The 14,902-nt window shown below is 38.6% G+C and overlaps 1 protein-coding gene across 3 annotated transcripts in view; it reads right to left on the bottom strand.

Moving 5' to 3' along the window:
- The window catches only part of PAC (pale cress protein (PAC)), a 39,898-nt gene that overhangs the window by 1,752 nt on the left and 23,244 nt on the right, over positions 1 to 14,902 (bottom strand). For all 3 annotated transcript variants that reach the window (XM_089153649.1, XM_089153647.1, XM_089153648.1), the window contains exons 4-7: positions 3,369 to 3,455; positions 2,040 to 2,090; positions 1,388 to 1,567; positions 88 to 373 (exon numbers count right to left, since the gene is read on the bottom strand). In XM_089153649.1, coding sequence (XP_089009775.1) covers positions 140 to 373; positions 1,388 to 1,567; positions 2,040 to 2,090; positions 3,369 to 3,455 — 552 coding nt within the window. In that variant the 3' untranslated portion in view covers positions 88 to 139. The remainder of the gene's footprint in view (positions 1 to 87; positions 374 to 1,387; positions 1,568 to 2,039; positions 2,091 to 3,368; positions 3,456 to 14,902) is intronic.

Genomic DNA, 14,902 nt, shown 5'->3' with positions numbered 1-14,902 from the left:
ACCAAACAGAAGATGAATTTGTTAAGGATCTATGGTTGTGCACATTATAAATTAATTTCTAGAAGGTGGTCCAGCAAATCCACTAACCTTTATTTTGTAGGTCAAGACAGGAAATAAGCAGACGTCAAATTAAGCGGTACTACCACTTCAAAGCCACTGCGAGGTCTAACAAGGCTTCTACTTGGCGTATGGTTCTTTGTTTCTCATGTTCCTTCAACCTACTAGCAACAGAATCTGGATCGAGCCCTTGCGTAGTCTGCTCTAAGCTTGGTTCAGACCGAACCTCCTGTAGCAGTGCATCAACCTCTCTGACAAAGTCCACTCTCAATAACACATCACTAAGGTCTGATGGCAGTGGTAGTCGGCCATGATGCTGCAAAGAAGGGTAGACAGCATAACATTTGGAGCCTGAATAGGATGATGATTTGATGAAAAAATTAATCCATAAACTAGCTAAAAAGCTGAAATTGGTCACCAAAACATGATTCCCGAGATCATTTCATGATAACATTTTTTTTCCAATTTTGAGGTATGAATACTAGGTACTTTCCTGAGGATGTATGTGTATGTTGACAATACATTTGGTGTCTCTGCAAGCATTGACATGTGCATCGTGAGAATCCGGGTGGATGGATGGGTGCATGGTGTGCTTTTGCAGATTCAATTGGGAGAATTTTTTTTGCTTTTTGTTGGATTTGGAGGTGGAGTGTTTGGAATACGAGAGGGGAAATAGCAATTACAAAAGCTTCATCAAATTGGCTCCCCTCCCAAACCCTGGGCCTCAGTCATTACAAGAACCCCCAAACATATCTGAATACAGGATTTTGAGGTGCAACCAAATATTTTCCAATAAAGCATAAGATTTCAACCCTAAGTAACATGAAAAACAAGTAAATCATATACATATTTAACTAGGTTTGGCACAATATGCTGTGCCTGCTCTCAACCTATCTCCAGATGCCACTATATCAATAAAGACTGAATAAACTACTTTTGGCAGCTCCACCATGGTTGATAACCCTGTATAATTTGTAACCACCCTGTGACATTCTTTTCCAAGCAATTTGATGAAGATAGATCAACAGTCAAAATAATACATGCTGAGCACACATGCATGCACACAAAGACGTACAATTAAACCAGACACACACACAGGCAATCGTGCATTGAGACTTGAGAGATCTATTTCTATATTAACAAGCCTATTTAAAAGGAACTGGAAGTACCCAACTAAATAGCCTTTTTTTGTGAAACCTAATTAAATAACTCAAGTAGCTTAAAGTAAAACAAAATACTATCATGAAAGAGTATGCAATAAAGCCCTGAGAAATCATATTCTGGACAGTTACTGGATGAAGATATACAAAGACTGAACATAATGACACACCTTATCAATATCAAAACCCACAGGAACAAGAATACTGAATGGATCCTCCTGTGGAAAGGTCTCAAGCATGCGCTTCCTACACTGCTTTAACCATCCATCATCGTCAAATCCATCATGCAGATTTAGAAGATCATTAAGTAGTTTCATTGCAGGAGTAGCCTCCCGTTTCAAAATCTCTGTCTGAAGTGTAAAAGAAGACACAAGATTAACTGATATTCTAACCTAAGAATAGAAATAAATATGCTGATATTTTAACATAAGAATAAAAAAAAACATGAAGAGATGGAATGGTTTTCCTTCTTTTCACATATTCCTTTTTGGGGGAGGAAGGACTATGAGCCAAACGAAGAAGACCAAATAATCATGAACAAAGCACCCTTTTCTTGGAAGGCCCTCAAAATAAACAAGGTGTCCAAAAAGGCTGTGGACATTGATGGAAAAGAGAAAAGGAAAAGAAATTTTCCCTCACTTTCCCATATGGTTGCCTTGCATATGACATGAATTAAAATAATATACCATTTAAAAGTAGCCCTTGGTGGACCATCAAAGTAACCATTATTACTAAACCGCAATGCCAGCTTATTATGATCGGCTTGCTTATTTAGGTCAATAAATATGGAAAATACTCAGGATACATATAAATAGAATGTACCTCAACTCTTCTGTACAACAGGTCTAGACTTCTGATGGCATCCTTTTCATCCTGGAAAAGACAAATAAAAACAGATGACTTAGCTACGAATGAGAGACGATGAGAAATTAAATGCCTGGAACGAGTTACAAAGAGAAAACCCTTTCCAGAAAGGAAAAGACAAATATTTTTTGTCTTGGCAAATAAAAAAATAATGACAGGTCACTTGGCCACAATGAGAGAAAAGGAGAATTAAAAAATGTCCAGCAAGGTTAACAATTGAGCACTCTTCGTGGTGCAAATCATGGCATATAATGGATGATGATTTATCTAAGTCAAGGAAAATTAAGTGTATTATTCAGTCTACAGGTTTACAAAATTCTTATGGAACTAGCTAGATCAAATGGCCAGCCCCACACAGTGGAGTAATACATAAAGAGAGCAACATCTTGAAGGGAAAACAAATGACAAAAGGCAAATATCAATTGATGCCCATCTATGGTAACGGAAGGCAACCAGGCAAGCATAGGATGTCAAGATTATTTTCATGTACATGGACTCACTCTCTCCACTAAAATGATTTCAATTTCATTTCCCTCATTTCTCCACAAAACTTGTAACTGTTTCAGGAGAATTACGAGGGTTGGGAGAAACCAATAAAGAGGTCTTATAGACAGCAAAAATGCTGAACTCTAAGTGCTTACAATACAATCAGGTGAGGTCCCACACTCAGCTGAGGCCTTCAGCTGTTGCTTACCAGAGATTGGAGATCCATAAGCACCTCATTTGGGGTTTGGGGCTGGAGCAGGGCCAAGAAAGGGGAAATTATTGTTGCTCCCAAAGGGAAAAAGACATAATAATCAAAAAATAGAGATAAACTAGTAGAACATAATATACCGTAAAGGAAGTCGAAGGAAGACATCCTATGCTTTTACCTGCTTTCTTTCTTTATTGCCAAAGCTAATACTCTTCGGCCAAGACACTAATTGCTATAAGTAGTTTATGGAGACCAGAAAATGGAGCAACCATGAAAGCCTGATCTATGAAGTGTAAGCAATGACTATTGCAGTGATCTTTTTTGTATCAATGAAAGAGGTTTGTAGATATGAAACAAAGAAAGGTCAATGACTGGTCCGACTACCTATAGAACCATCTATGAGCAACAGGATATAGAGATAATAGAAATCAACGAACAAAAAATAAAAAGGGCAGTTATACATGTTAAACTCAGGAGGCCCTATATAATGTTTAAACCAACAGGAAGAATACAAGAATCTACATGAAATTATAAGCTAATTAACTCAATGGTAGCCAAATCCAATAAAATTGAAAAGCATTCCAGAGGCTCACATCACGTCGTGCCAGATCAAGACGGTTCCATATGACCTTCAACACAAGTTCTGTGAGTTCACCTTTTTCTGCAGCTTCCTCTATTCTCTACAGATTAAAATGTACAAAGAATAGTTAAGAGTTTCCCCTATTGAATCCGATAGACATGAAACCAAATTAACAAAATCAAATGGTTAGTAACTGCAATACTCATTCTCAGAGACATCAAATTCATGATACATTAAAAAGACAGGTAATGCAATATGGTGTCATCAGAAAGAATAAATTCATCAAGAAATGAAAGAAGAAGAACTAAAATAGTTTGTATACAGGAAAGCAGATAGGAAGGTAAAGCAAGGAGTTAGGAGACTATAAATTTAGGTGTGCTGAAGAAGAAATTTATAGAAGTGGAGTGGAAACAATAGTAATAAGATTTAAAAAACGATGTTCTATATGTTAAAAGAAATGACCAGAAAATAATATTCATCAACGTATAAGCCTACTTGGCTATTGGAAAATTTCCAGCATGAAGTAAATTCCTAACAATGGGAGATAGCAATTCAGGAATTTGCAATCCGGTAGACATTTTCTTCTGAAGTCACTAATATATTTGTAATCATGGACAATCCATATTTATATATTTTCTATAGATCTTGTTAGAAAACAAGCTTTAAATAATCAAAATAGCAGTTGAACTTGAACAGAGAAAAGAGAGAAGAAGAAGAAGAGAAGAGAGATGAAGAACCAGTAGAAAAGGCCTGTGATTCTTAGCTAAAGAGTCTAGAATCACAAAGCCCTTTTATTTATAGCTTCCAATGATCTAATACAACTTGAGAAACAAGTAATTGTCCTCTAGAAAAAGGAAACAAAAAATTACAACTTTAGTAACTTCCTAACTCCTAAAATAGAAAGTTCTGAAAATGGAAACTACCACCAAAATAGAAACTATGCTTTCTAAAAATTCCCAAAACTTATGTAGCAAGACTCCCACATTAGAAATAGAAAATAGAATAAAAACAATAGCATAATACTGTTCACGTGAACAGTAACGTGAACAGTAAAAGCTGTTTTTACTGTTCACGTGAACAGTAACATGAACAGTAAAAATCCCAAATTTACGTATACTTCAACCCTCCCCCTCAAACTGGAGCATACAAATCTCCCATGCCCAGCTTGCAACAGATAGACTGAAAACTTGGTCTGAACAGAGCTTTGGTGAACAGATCAGCTAGTTGGTCAGTAGAGCTCACAAAAGGAGTTGTTATAAGCTTCTTCTTGACTGCATCACGGCACAAAGTGACAATCTACCTCTATATGCTTCATTCTCTCATGGAACACTGGATTACTAGCAATGTAAGTGGCTGCTTGATTATCACAAAACATTTTCATAGGGGCATAAACTAGAAATCCTATTTCCTCTAACAATGAACGAAGCCACATCAATTCAGTAGCGGTGTGGGCCATAGCCCTATACTCAGCTCCAGCACTAGATCGAGCAATGGTGGACTATTTCTTACTCTTCCAAGTCACAAGATTTCCACCAAGAAAAGTACAATAACCTGTAGTTGACCGGCGATCAATGACAGATCCAGCCCAATCTGCATCAAAAAAGGCAACCAAGTCCATACTCCGATTTGGTCGATAGATGAGCCATTTTCCGAGCGCACTCTTGAGGTACCGAAGCACTCTCATCGCTACATCCCAATGGGCCTTCCTAGGAGACTGCATAAACTGACTCAACACACCAACAGAATAAGAAATATCAGGACGAGTAACAGTAAGATAAATAAGTTTTCCCAATAAGACTCCTATAACGATGGACATCATCTAACAAGTCACCATCATCACGTCCTAACTTCAACTGAGGATCCATGGGAATGTCGCTAGGTTTAGAAGCAAGCATGTCAGTCTCAGTCAAAAGATCTAACACATACTTGCTTTGTGACAAACTTACTCCTTGTTTACTGCGGATCACTTCAATCCCCAAGAAATATTGTAGATCACCTAAATCTTTGGTTTGGAAAGATTTTTGAAAGTGTGCCTTAACTGTATGGATTGCATCAACATCATTCCCTGAAAGGACAATATCATTAACATAAATTGCCATAATGACAACACAATCACCCTGCCGTCTAACAAACATAGAGTGATCAAAATAACACTGTACAAAACCAAAAGACTCCACAGTCTCGCTAAATTTCTCAAACCAAGCCTATGGAGACTGTTTGAGTCCATATCACTTTATGAAGCCTGCAAACACGAACATTGTTCTCCCCCTGAGCAACATACCCTGGAGGTTGCTCCATATAAACTTCTTCATGAAGATCACCATATAAGAATGCATTTTTTATGTCAAGCTGAAAAAGAGGCCAATCGTAATTCACAGCCAAAGATATCAAGACACGGACAGAATTAAGTCTTGCCACAAGAGAAAAAAATCTCAAAATAATCTACACCATATGTTTGTGTATGGCCCTTAGCCACCAAGCGGGCCTTGAGCCTTTCAACCGTACCATCAGAATGGTACTTAATAGTATACACCCACCGACAACGGACCACATCTTTCCCAGGAGGTAAGTTGATGTTGTAATTGTTGTGGAATGGCTTTTGATCCATGATCTCAAGCCCTCTATTTATAATTAAGTGGAAAGTAGACTATTACAAGAAATAGAATTTTACATGAATACAAACTCTAATTTAACTCCTAGTAGAATCCTACACTCCCCCTCAAGTTGAGGCATAGATATTAGTCATGCCCAACTTTCCTATAATAGGAAGGAAATCTCTTTCTTTCAAACCCTTAGTGAAAACATCTGCTACTTGATCCCCAGATCTTACAAAAGGCATGCAGATAAGCCCTTATTCCAACTTTCCTTTGACAAAAAACCTGTCAATTTTAATGTGCTTAGTTCGACCATGTTGCACTGGATTATTAGCAATACAAATAGCAGCCTTGTTGTCACCATATAACATCATAGGGTTTGGAACTTGGACTTCAATATATTGCAGCAAACCTTTCAACCATAGTAGCTCACAAACTCCACGAACCATAGCTCTATATTCATCTTCGGTACTAGATAAAGCTACCACATTCTGTTTCTTACTTCTCCAAGTAACTAGATTACCTCCAACAAAGGTACAGTAACCTGAAATTGACTTCCTGTCTGAAGATCCAGCCCAGTCTGCATCAATGTATGCTTCTACTTTTAAATTATCGGTGGGTGACAGAAGTATTCCTTTTCTAGGAGTTCCCTTCAAATACTGTAGTATTCTGGCAACAACCTTCATATGAGCTAAATATGGATCATGCATGAATTGGCTCACAATCCCTACAGCATAAGCGATGTCTGGCTTGGTGTGGGATAAGTAAATAAGCTTCCCTACCAGCCTTTGGTATCTTCCTTTGTCCACTGGTTCTCCCTCTTTTTCTTTAAGTTTAGCTCTAGCTTCTATAGGGGTATCAACTGTTTTACACCCCAACATTCCCACTTCTGATAATAGATCTAGGACATACTTTCTTTGGGATAGGAATATACCTTTCTTTGATCGAGCCACCTCAATCCCTAAGAAATACTGTAACTTCCCTAGATCTTTAATTTCAAACTCTCTGCCAAGAAAGTCTTTCAACTTTTGAATTTCTTCACCATCATTCCCTGTGATGAAAATATCGTCTACATAAACAATGAGAAGTGTGATGTTAGTACCTGACTTCTTGACAAATAGTGTATGATCAGCATTGCGTTGCTTGTACACAATAGAAGTCATTGCCTTCAGACGACGTCCAAACCAACATCTAGGAGACTGTTTTAACCCATAAATTGACCTCTTCAACCGACATACTTTCCCTGCAGTATTGTCATCGGAGAAACCATGTGGGATTTCCATATAGACCTCTTCTGCTAACTCCCCATGTAAGAAGGCATTATTTACGTCTAGTTGGAGCAAGTTCCAGTGTTTGTTCACAGCTACAGACAACAGAACTCTGATAGTATTTAGTTTCGCAACAGGGGCAAAGGTCTCTTGATAATCAATCCCATAGGTCTGGGTAAACCCCTTTGCAACTAGTCTAGCTTTCAACTTGTTGACTGATCCATCCATATTTTGTTTAACCACAAATACCCATTTGCAGCCCACTGGTTTTTTTCTGGAGGAAGTGTAACCAACTCCCAAGTGTCATTTTTCTTCATTGCCTACATTTCCTCTACCATAGCTGCCTTCCATCTCTTATCAGCATAGGCTTCCTACCAACTTTTAGGAACAGATACAGATAACAGAGAGAATATAAAAGCACGGTAGGAGTCCAACAATGAGTTATAAGAAACATATTTAGCTATGGGATGTTGAGTACAAGATCTGACCCCTTTTCTAACAGCAATAGGAAGATCAGAAGAAGATACCTCAGTAGAATCTGATTCTGGAGCAGAGACTGAAGTGATAACGTATCACCTTTCTCCACCTGCTTTAGCCGGTTGTATTTCTTCCTCTGATAAGTCTGCACCTCCTTATTCTGGTCAATCTGGTTTTGAAAGACCCCACCAGTGTGTCTCACAGGAGTGGTCTCCCCCTGGCTAGGTTCTTCACATGGTTCAGAAATCGAAGGGGGAGGATTAGAGTCCTCAGGAATACTGGCCAAAGTCTCCCCTTGGTTAGGAAACTCTTCTGGGACTCTTAAGTTGTGTTGGTGTGTGATATGAAGATCTAGAGTTGGAAAAAACACCTCTCCTCTAGGACTCTCCCCCTGGAGAGGTGTATAGTAAGGGCAAAACTCATGAAAAAGTACATCCATGGATATAATGGTTTTCCTGGAGGGAGGATGATAACATTTGTACCCTTTCTGAGTAGCAGAATACCCCAAAAATATGCAGCGTAGGCCGCGAGGAGCCAACTTACTCTGGTGGGCTGTGATTCTGGCATAACACACGCCCAAAAACCTTTGAGGGAATAACAAAAGAAGAGGCTCCCTGAAGAATCTCATTAGGACATTTAAAACCAAGTATCCTACTGGGCATCCTATTCATAAGGTAAGAAGCAGTGAGAATAGCATCACTCCAGTATTGGTCAGGGACATTCATAGCAATCATAATGGAACGGGCTATCTCTAAGAGATGCCGATTCTTCCTTTCGGCAACCCCATTTTGGGCAGCCGTATCAACACCACTGGTCTGATGTATTATGCCAGACTCAGAGAGATATCTTTGAAATTCACCATCAATACACTCTGTGCCATTGTCACTGTGAAGGATCTTCACAATGGCATTGAACTGAGTTTTAATCATATTATGAAAGTCACGGAAACATCAGAAAACCTCATTTTTTTTGTTTTAAAAGATAAATCCATGTAGAACGAGAGTGACAATCAATAAAAGTACCAAAGTACCTATGGCCAGTAATAGACACACGTCAGCAAGGACTCCACACATCAGTATGAATTAGCATAAAAGGAATAGGTTTTCTAAATAAGTAGAACGAGTCTAATTCGCAAAAATGCAGGCTTCGCAAAAAAAATTATTCTCATTACAAGAAGAAACCAAATCAGGGAATATTTTCTTAAGAGTTCCTGAGGGGGGGTGACCTAGCCTACGATGCCATTGATGAAGGTCTGATATTACCGAATGGCCCGGATTAGAAGATGTAGTCAAAGCAAACGGAGATTCTCCAATCGGCTCGAGCAAATAAAGTCCACTGTTTAGTTTACCACGTCCAATCTCCTTCCCCGTGACCAGATCCTAGAAGACACAGTAAGATGGGAAAAAAGTTACTTTACAATTCAAGTCATGTGTAAGATTACTGATAGAAAGCAAGTTAGTAGAGAAAGAGGGAACATGTAAAACTTTAGACAAAGAAAGTGATGGAGAATGCTGAATGGTCCCTTTTCCAACAATGGAAGAATATGAGTCATCAGCAATTCGAACTTTATCCTTTCTAGAAGTTGGAGAATATTGTAAGAAAGAGGTGGATAAACCTGTTATATGATTTGTGGCTTCTGTATCAATGATCCGAGTAGAAACTGAAGAAGCTTGAAAGCTTGTAAAAATTTATCCTGAAGTAGCAAGGTAGGAGTTGGTATGGGTAAAAGAGGAAGCAGTGGTCGAGGCTGTACCGGCAATAGAAGACTGCAGAATACGTCACAAAGTAGCGAACTCCTGTGAAAAACCAACGTCTGCAAAGGGTGTGGTGGAAACTGTCTCAGAAAGATTAGCCTTTGATTTTTCCTTTCTTTGTGCTCGTTTTTGCTCAAAATCACTAGGCTTCCCATGCAGTTTCCAACAATTTGCCTTGGAATGATATGGTTTGTGACAGTGCTCACACTTGACAATCTCCTTAGCCGGATCAGATTTAGTGCGAACAGACTGTAAAGCTGATTTCTCCATAATAGGAGTATGAAGCATGGCTAATCGACGACTTTCCTCACACTAAACAAGAGCACAAGACTGTTCTAGTGTAGGAAAGGGAGAACGACTTAAGACTTGCACTCTGATCTGATCGTACTGCACGTTCAAACCTACCAAGAAGTCATATACTCGAATCTTATCAATGTGCTTCTTATACGTCGCCACATCATTTGGATTAGTGGGGTGATAATCCCCATAATGATCCAACTCTTGCCAAAGAGATCGCAACTCAGCATAATAGTGGGCCACAGTCAGTTCCTTTTGGGTAGTCTCATGAAGCTTCTTTCGTAGCTCATAAACTTGTGCATCATTCCCCAACTGTCCATATGTTTCAGCAGTAGCCTTCCAGATTTGGGCAGCAATATCAAGTAAAAGATATCCACGGGCAATATTTGGAGTCATGGAATTCAAGAGAAATGACATAATAAGAGTCATTCGAGATCCATTTATCCTGTGAAACGCCTGTGGTAGTAGGTTTGATAGTGGTGCCCATAATGTGTCCAACAAGTCCTCTTCCAACAATAGTCAAGTAAGCAGATCGGGACCAAATCAAATAATGTCCCATCAAATCTTACCGAAAGAGGATGAAGAGTGTGGTAATGTTCGGAGCCAGTGGGAGGCTGGGAGCAGGAGTATTATCAATAGTTGTCATGTTGACAAAATTATCCGCAGTTCTTCAGTCTTCACCCTTTCGAAGTAACAGAAATGTCGCAGAATGCAATAGTCAAACAATTCAAACAGATCTACCATTTCTCTCTCTCTCTCTCTCTCTCTCTCTCTCTCTCTCTCTCTCTCTAACAGAATAGTAGCTTAGAAGAACAAAATAATAATAATAATATGGTTCGGTCAAAGAGAACCAAAATATGGTCTAAATTTGGTTTGGGAATTTGAAAAAAAGAAAAAACTGGTTCGGCCAAAGGACTGGTCTGGTTTAGTGAGGTGATGGGCTTAAAGGGATTTCATCATCATCCCTAACAAATCGCAAATCACAGAGAAAGGCAGAAAATTGCAGAGGCGATGATGATCAGAAAAGGGATGGTGTACCTGGGACAATGATGGTGATGGCAGAGGCGATGGATCGATGATGAAAGCAAATTACAATCTCACTGGAAAACAACTTAGTCCCTGGAAGCTAGAAGCAGATCAATGGACTTTCTCTTTCTTTTTTTTCTTTTTCTTTCTTTGGTCGACGGCGGAAGCAACGATGAGAGCAGCACCAGCAGCGACGATAGCAGCACCAGTAGCAGCAGGGTTCTTGACGATAGCAGCAGCTGTAGCAGCGGTGGTATCAGCAGGGTTCCTCTTCTCTTCTTCTTTCCCTCCTTTTTCTTGTTCTTGCAGTGGCAAATTTCTGTCCAAAACTGAAGAATCGATAGGTGCAGAAAATTTCTGAATTTGAATTTCTGCGATAGTTGCAGAAAAAAACCTACAATGGTTGTAGAAAAAATTCTGCAATTGTTGTAGAAGAAAGAACTCTACGATGTTATTACAGTTGCAGAAAATTCCTGCGATGGTTGTAGAAAATTCTGCGACTACGATGGGTTTTACGGAAGGAAAAAAAGAATTGAAGAAGATCAATCGACCTTAGGCTCTGATGCCATGTTGTAATTGTTGTGGAATGGCTTATTGATCCATGATCTCAAGCCCTCTATTTATAATTAAGTGGAAAGTAGACTATTACAAGGAATAGAATTTTACATGAATACAAACTCTAATTGCACTCCTAGTAGAATCCTACAGTTGACTAAAGACCATGTATGACGAGAATGTAAAGCATCCATAGCGGCTTTCCAGCCAGGAATTTTAAGAGCTTCGGTATGATGGGTTGGAATATGAACGGCAGACATAGACAAAGCAAGGCAACGAAAGCTAGGAGGGAGATGAGAGGTAGAAACAAAATTGGAAACAGGATAAACAATGTTAGAGTGTAAAGTGCAAGTACGAGTACCTTTCCTTACAAGCAATTGGTAAGTCATCTGAAGACGGAGTGGGATCACCACTAGAAGAATCCGCCGGTGGAGAGGATGAAGAAGGAACATCCGTAGGGCCAGCTTCACCCTCCACTAAAGGAGATCCGCTAATATTGTTAGGAGGAACTCTACTCTCCACAATATGTTCTGCAACTTATGTCTTCGCTGATAAACCTGTAGAGGAACATTGCTAGTGGAAGGAACTAAAGAGGGAATAGGAGGAGTATCATCCAAAACACAGTTTTCAACAGCACAAGATTGACTAGGATAATAAGGAGTGTCTTCAAAAAATGTCACATCCGCACTTCTAAATTGTTTGCGAAGAACCGGATCATAACAGCGAAAACCTTTTTGAGTACGTGAATACCCAAGAAAAATACACTTAATAGGACGGGGGGAAAGTTTATCCAAAGGATGTGGTATGTAAACAAAACACACAACCAAAAAATTTGGGTGGAACTGAAAACGGTTCTCTATTGGGAAAAACAATTGAAAAAGGAGATTTTTCATAAAGCAAAGGCATAGGCATGCGGTTAATTAAATGACCAGCAGTCAAAACCGCATCACACCAGTAACCCTTGGGAACATTCATCTGAATCAAAATAGCGCGTGCAACCTCCAAAAGGTGACGATTTTTGCGTTCAGCCACTCCATTTTGTTGGGGAGTGAATGAACAACTGGTTTGATGAATCATTCCAAGAAAATCACACAGGTTAGATATATCATGTTGCACATATTCCAAAGCATTATCAGACCAAAAATTTTTAATAGGAAGAGAAAATTGAGTCTGAATTTCATGAATAAAACTTTTAAATGTAGTTAAGAACTTTGTCCAATCCTTTAAAAGATACAACCATGTAAGACGGGAGAAATTGTCCACAAAAGTAACAAAATATCGAAACCATGCCTATTACTAATTCTACAAGGGCCCCAAATATCGGAATGAACAAAAGAAAATACGGACTCACTACGAGAGATAGCGTGGAGGATAGGTGGCACGATGATGCTTCCCTAACTCACACGCTTCACAATTTAATCTAGACATTGATTTAAAATAAGGAAATAGAATTTTTAATCTAGGTAAAGACAGATGGCCTAAACGACAATGCCACTGGAGAGCATCTACACAATCATCAGAAAGAGCCGCAATAGGGGTAGCATAGTCCAGATAGTAGAGTCCGTTCCTTTCACACCCTCCACCAATCGTCTTCCTCGTGTGAAGGTCCTGGAAAACACAATAAGTGGGAGTAAAAGTCACAAAGCAGTTTAGTGCTTTAGTTAATTGACTAACAGATAATAAGTTAAAAGGAAAGTTAGCAACATAAAGTACAGATGATAAAGTAAGAGAAGGTGTAGGAGAAACACTTCCAGAGCCTAGAATAGGTATGGAAGTCCCATTAGCTATGACACAGAATTTTTAGTGGTAGATTTAGAAAAAGAGCTAAAAAGTAATGACTTACCAGTCATATGGGAAGAGGCCCCTGAATCGATGATCCAAAGGGTGGGCGTAGAAGTGAGAAGTGTTGTGTTACCTGCATGAGAAAGTGTGGCAGCAGAAGTACTATTGGATGTGGAAGCGCCAGTTTCAATATTTTGCAATCCGCGAAGGATTTGGCTTACATCATCTCTTAGAGTCTTAGACAAGTCCCCTAAAGAAGATCCAGAACCACTATCATTGTTCGCTACAGTATCACCACCATCAGAAACGGCATGATTGGCAAGGTGCTTGGCCCACTCTAATTTTCCATGTTTGGCCCATTCAACTCCTCCATCATGCCTTTAAAGGAGTTGTAATAATCCTACAGAGAATTGTCAGATTGCTGAAATTGAAATAGCTTTTCATAAATGCTAAAAATCCGAGTCATATTTTTAGCTTGGGAATAAATCTCTTGCAAATCATCCCATATTCCCTTTGCAGTCTTATGGAACATAACATTCGCTGCAATATCATGTTCCATACTATTCCACATCCAAATTTTCATGATTGCATCATCTTGGATCCAACTAAAATAGGATTTGTCAGTCTTAGCAAGAGGTTCATCCTCAATGAACTTAAGCTTACCTTTTGCAAGTATGTACCCCGAACCGCTTGTGACCACAACAAGTAATTAGAACTACCTTTGAGCTTAATAGATGTAATTTGAACGTTTACATGATCTCCTTGAGATCTTTTTGATTTAGCCGTACTCATGATTGAATCACGTGTAAGTGAAGCCATTAAACTGAGGTAGATATCACTCAAATCAGTTTTCCAAAACTTGAAGTAGAATGAGCACAAAAAAAATTCTGGAACCTTAGGACTGAATAAGAGAAAAAAAAGGTTTGCAGCAAAAAAAAGAGGTAAGAAAGGTATCCAAGTTCTGCATTGTGTAAGAGTAAGGCAATAAGTAAAGAAAATCAGTTCACATGAATATCTAATCTAACGGTCCATAATATACAGCATTAGGTGGCTGCACACCAAGGAAACAGAAGAAGAAGAAGAAGACCAAAAAAAAAAAAAAAAGGAACTTCTGAACAGAATATTGAGAACAACACTATTTTGATTCAAAAAAGCTCTGATACCATGTTAGAAAACAAGCTTTAAATAATCAAAATAGCAATTGAACTTGAACAGAGAAAAGAGAGAAGAAGGCCTGTGATTCTTAACTAAAGAGTCTAGAATCACAGAGCCATTTTATTAATAGCTTCTAATGAATCTAATACAACTTGAGAGACAAGTAATTGTCCTCTAGAAAAAGGAAACAAAAAATTACAGCTTTAGTAACTTTCTAACTCCTAAAATAGAAAGTTCTGGAAATAAAAACTACCACCAAAATAGAAACTATGCTTTCTAAAAACTCCCAAAACTTATGTAGCAAGACTCCCACATTAGAAATAGAAAATAGAATAAAAACAAATGGAGGACAGAATAAAGAAGATAGGAGGAAGAAGGGAAATCTTAGAAGAATTAGTCTTGAAGAAGGGGAAGAGGGAGAAGAAAACTCATAAGAAGAAGAAGAGAAGAGGAGAAGAAGAGGGGGGCTGCAAACACACAAAGCTCAAGCTTCAATTCATTTTTTCTATTCCATACTCAATAAGCTGATTACAAGTGTTTAAATAACAAAACAAATATACTTGATACAAAAACAACTATAATAGGACTCTTGGTAATTAAAAACTAACAAAAGACTAATCCTACTAGGACTCTTAGGAA

This window comes from Hakea prostrata, chromosome 4, assembly GCF_041222555.1.
Source record: "Hakea prostrata isolate BN-2017 chromosome 4, UWA_Hpros_2, whole genome shotgun sequence".
Taxonomy (NCBI): Eukaryota; Viridiplantae; Streptophyta; class Magnoliopsida; order Proteales; family Proteaceae; genus Hakea; species Hakea prostrata.
This window is presented reverse-complemented; position numbering and strand designations above follow the sequence as displayed.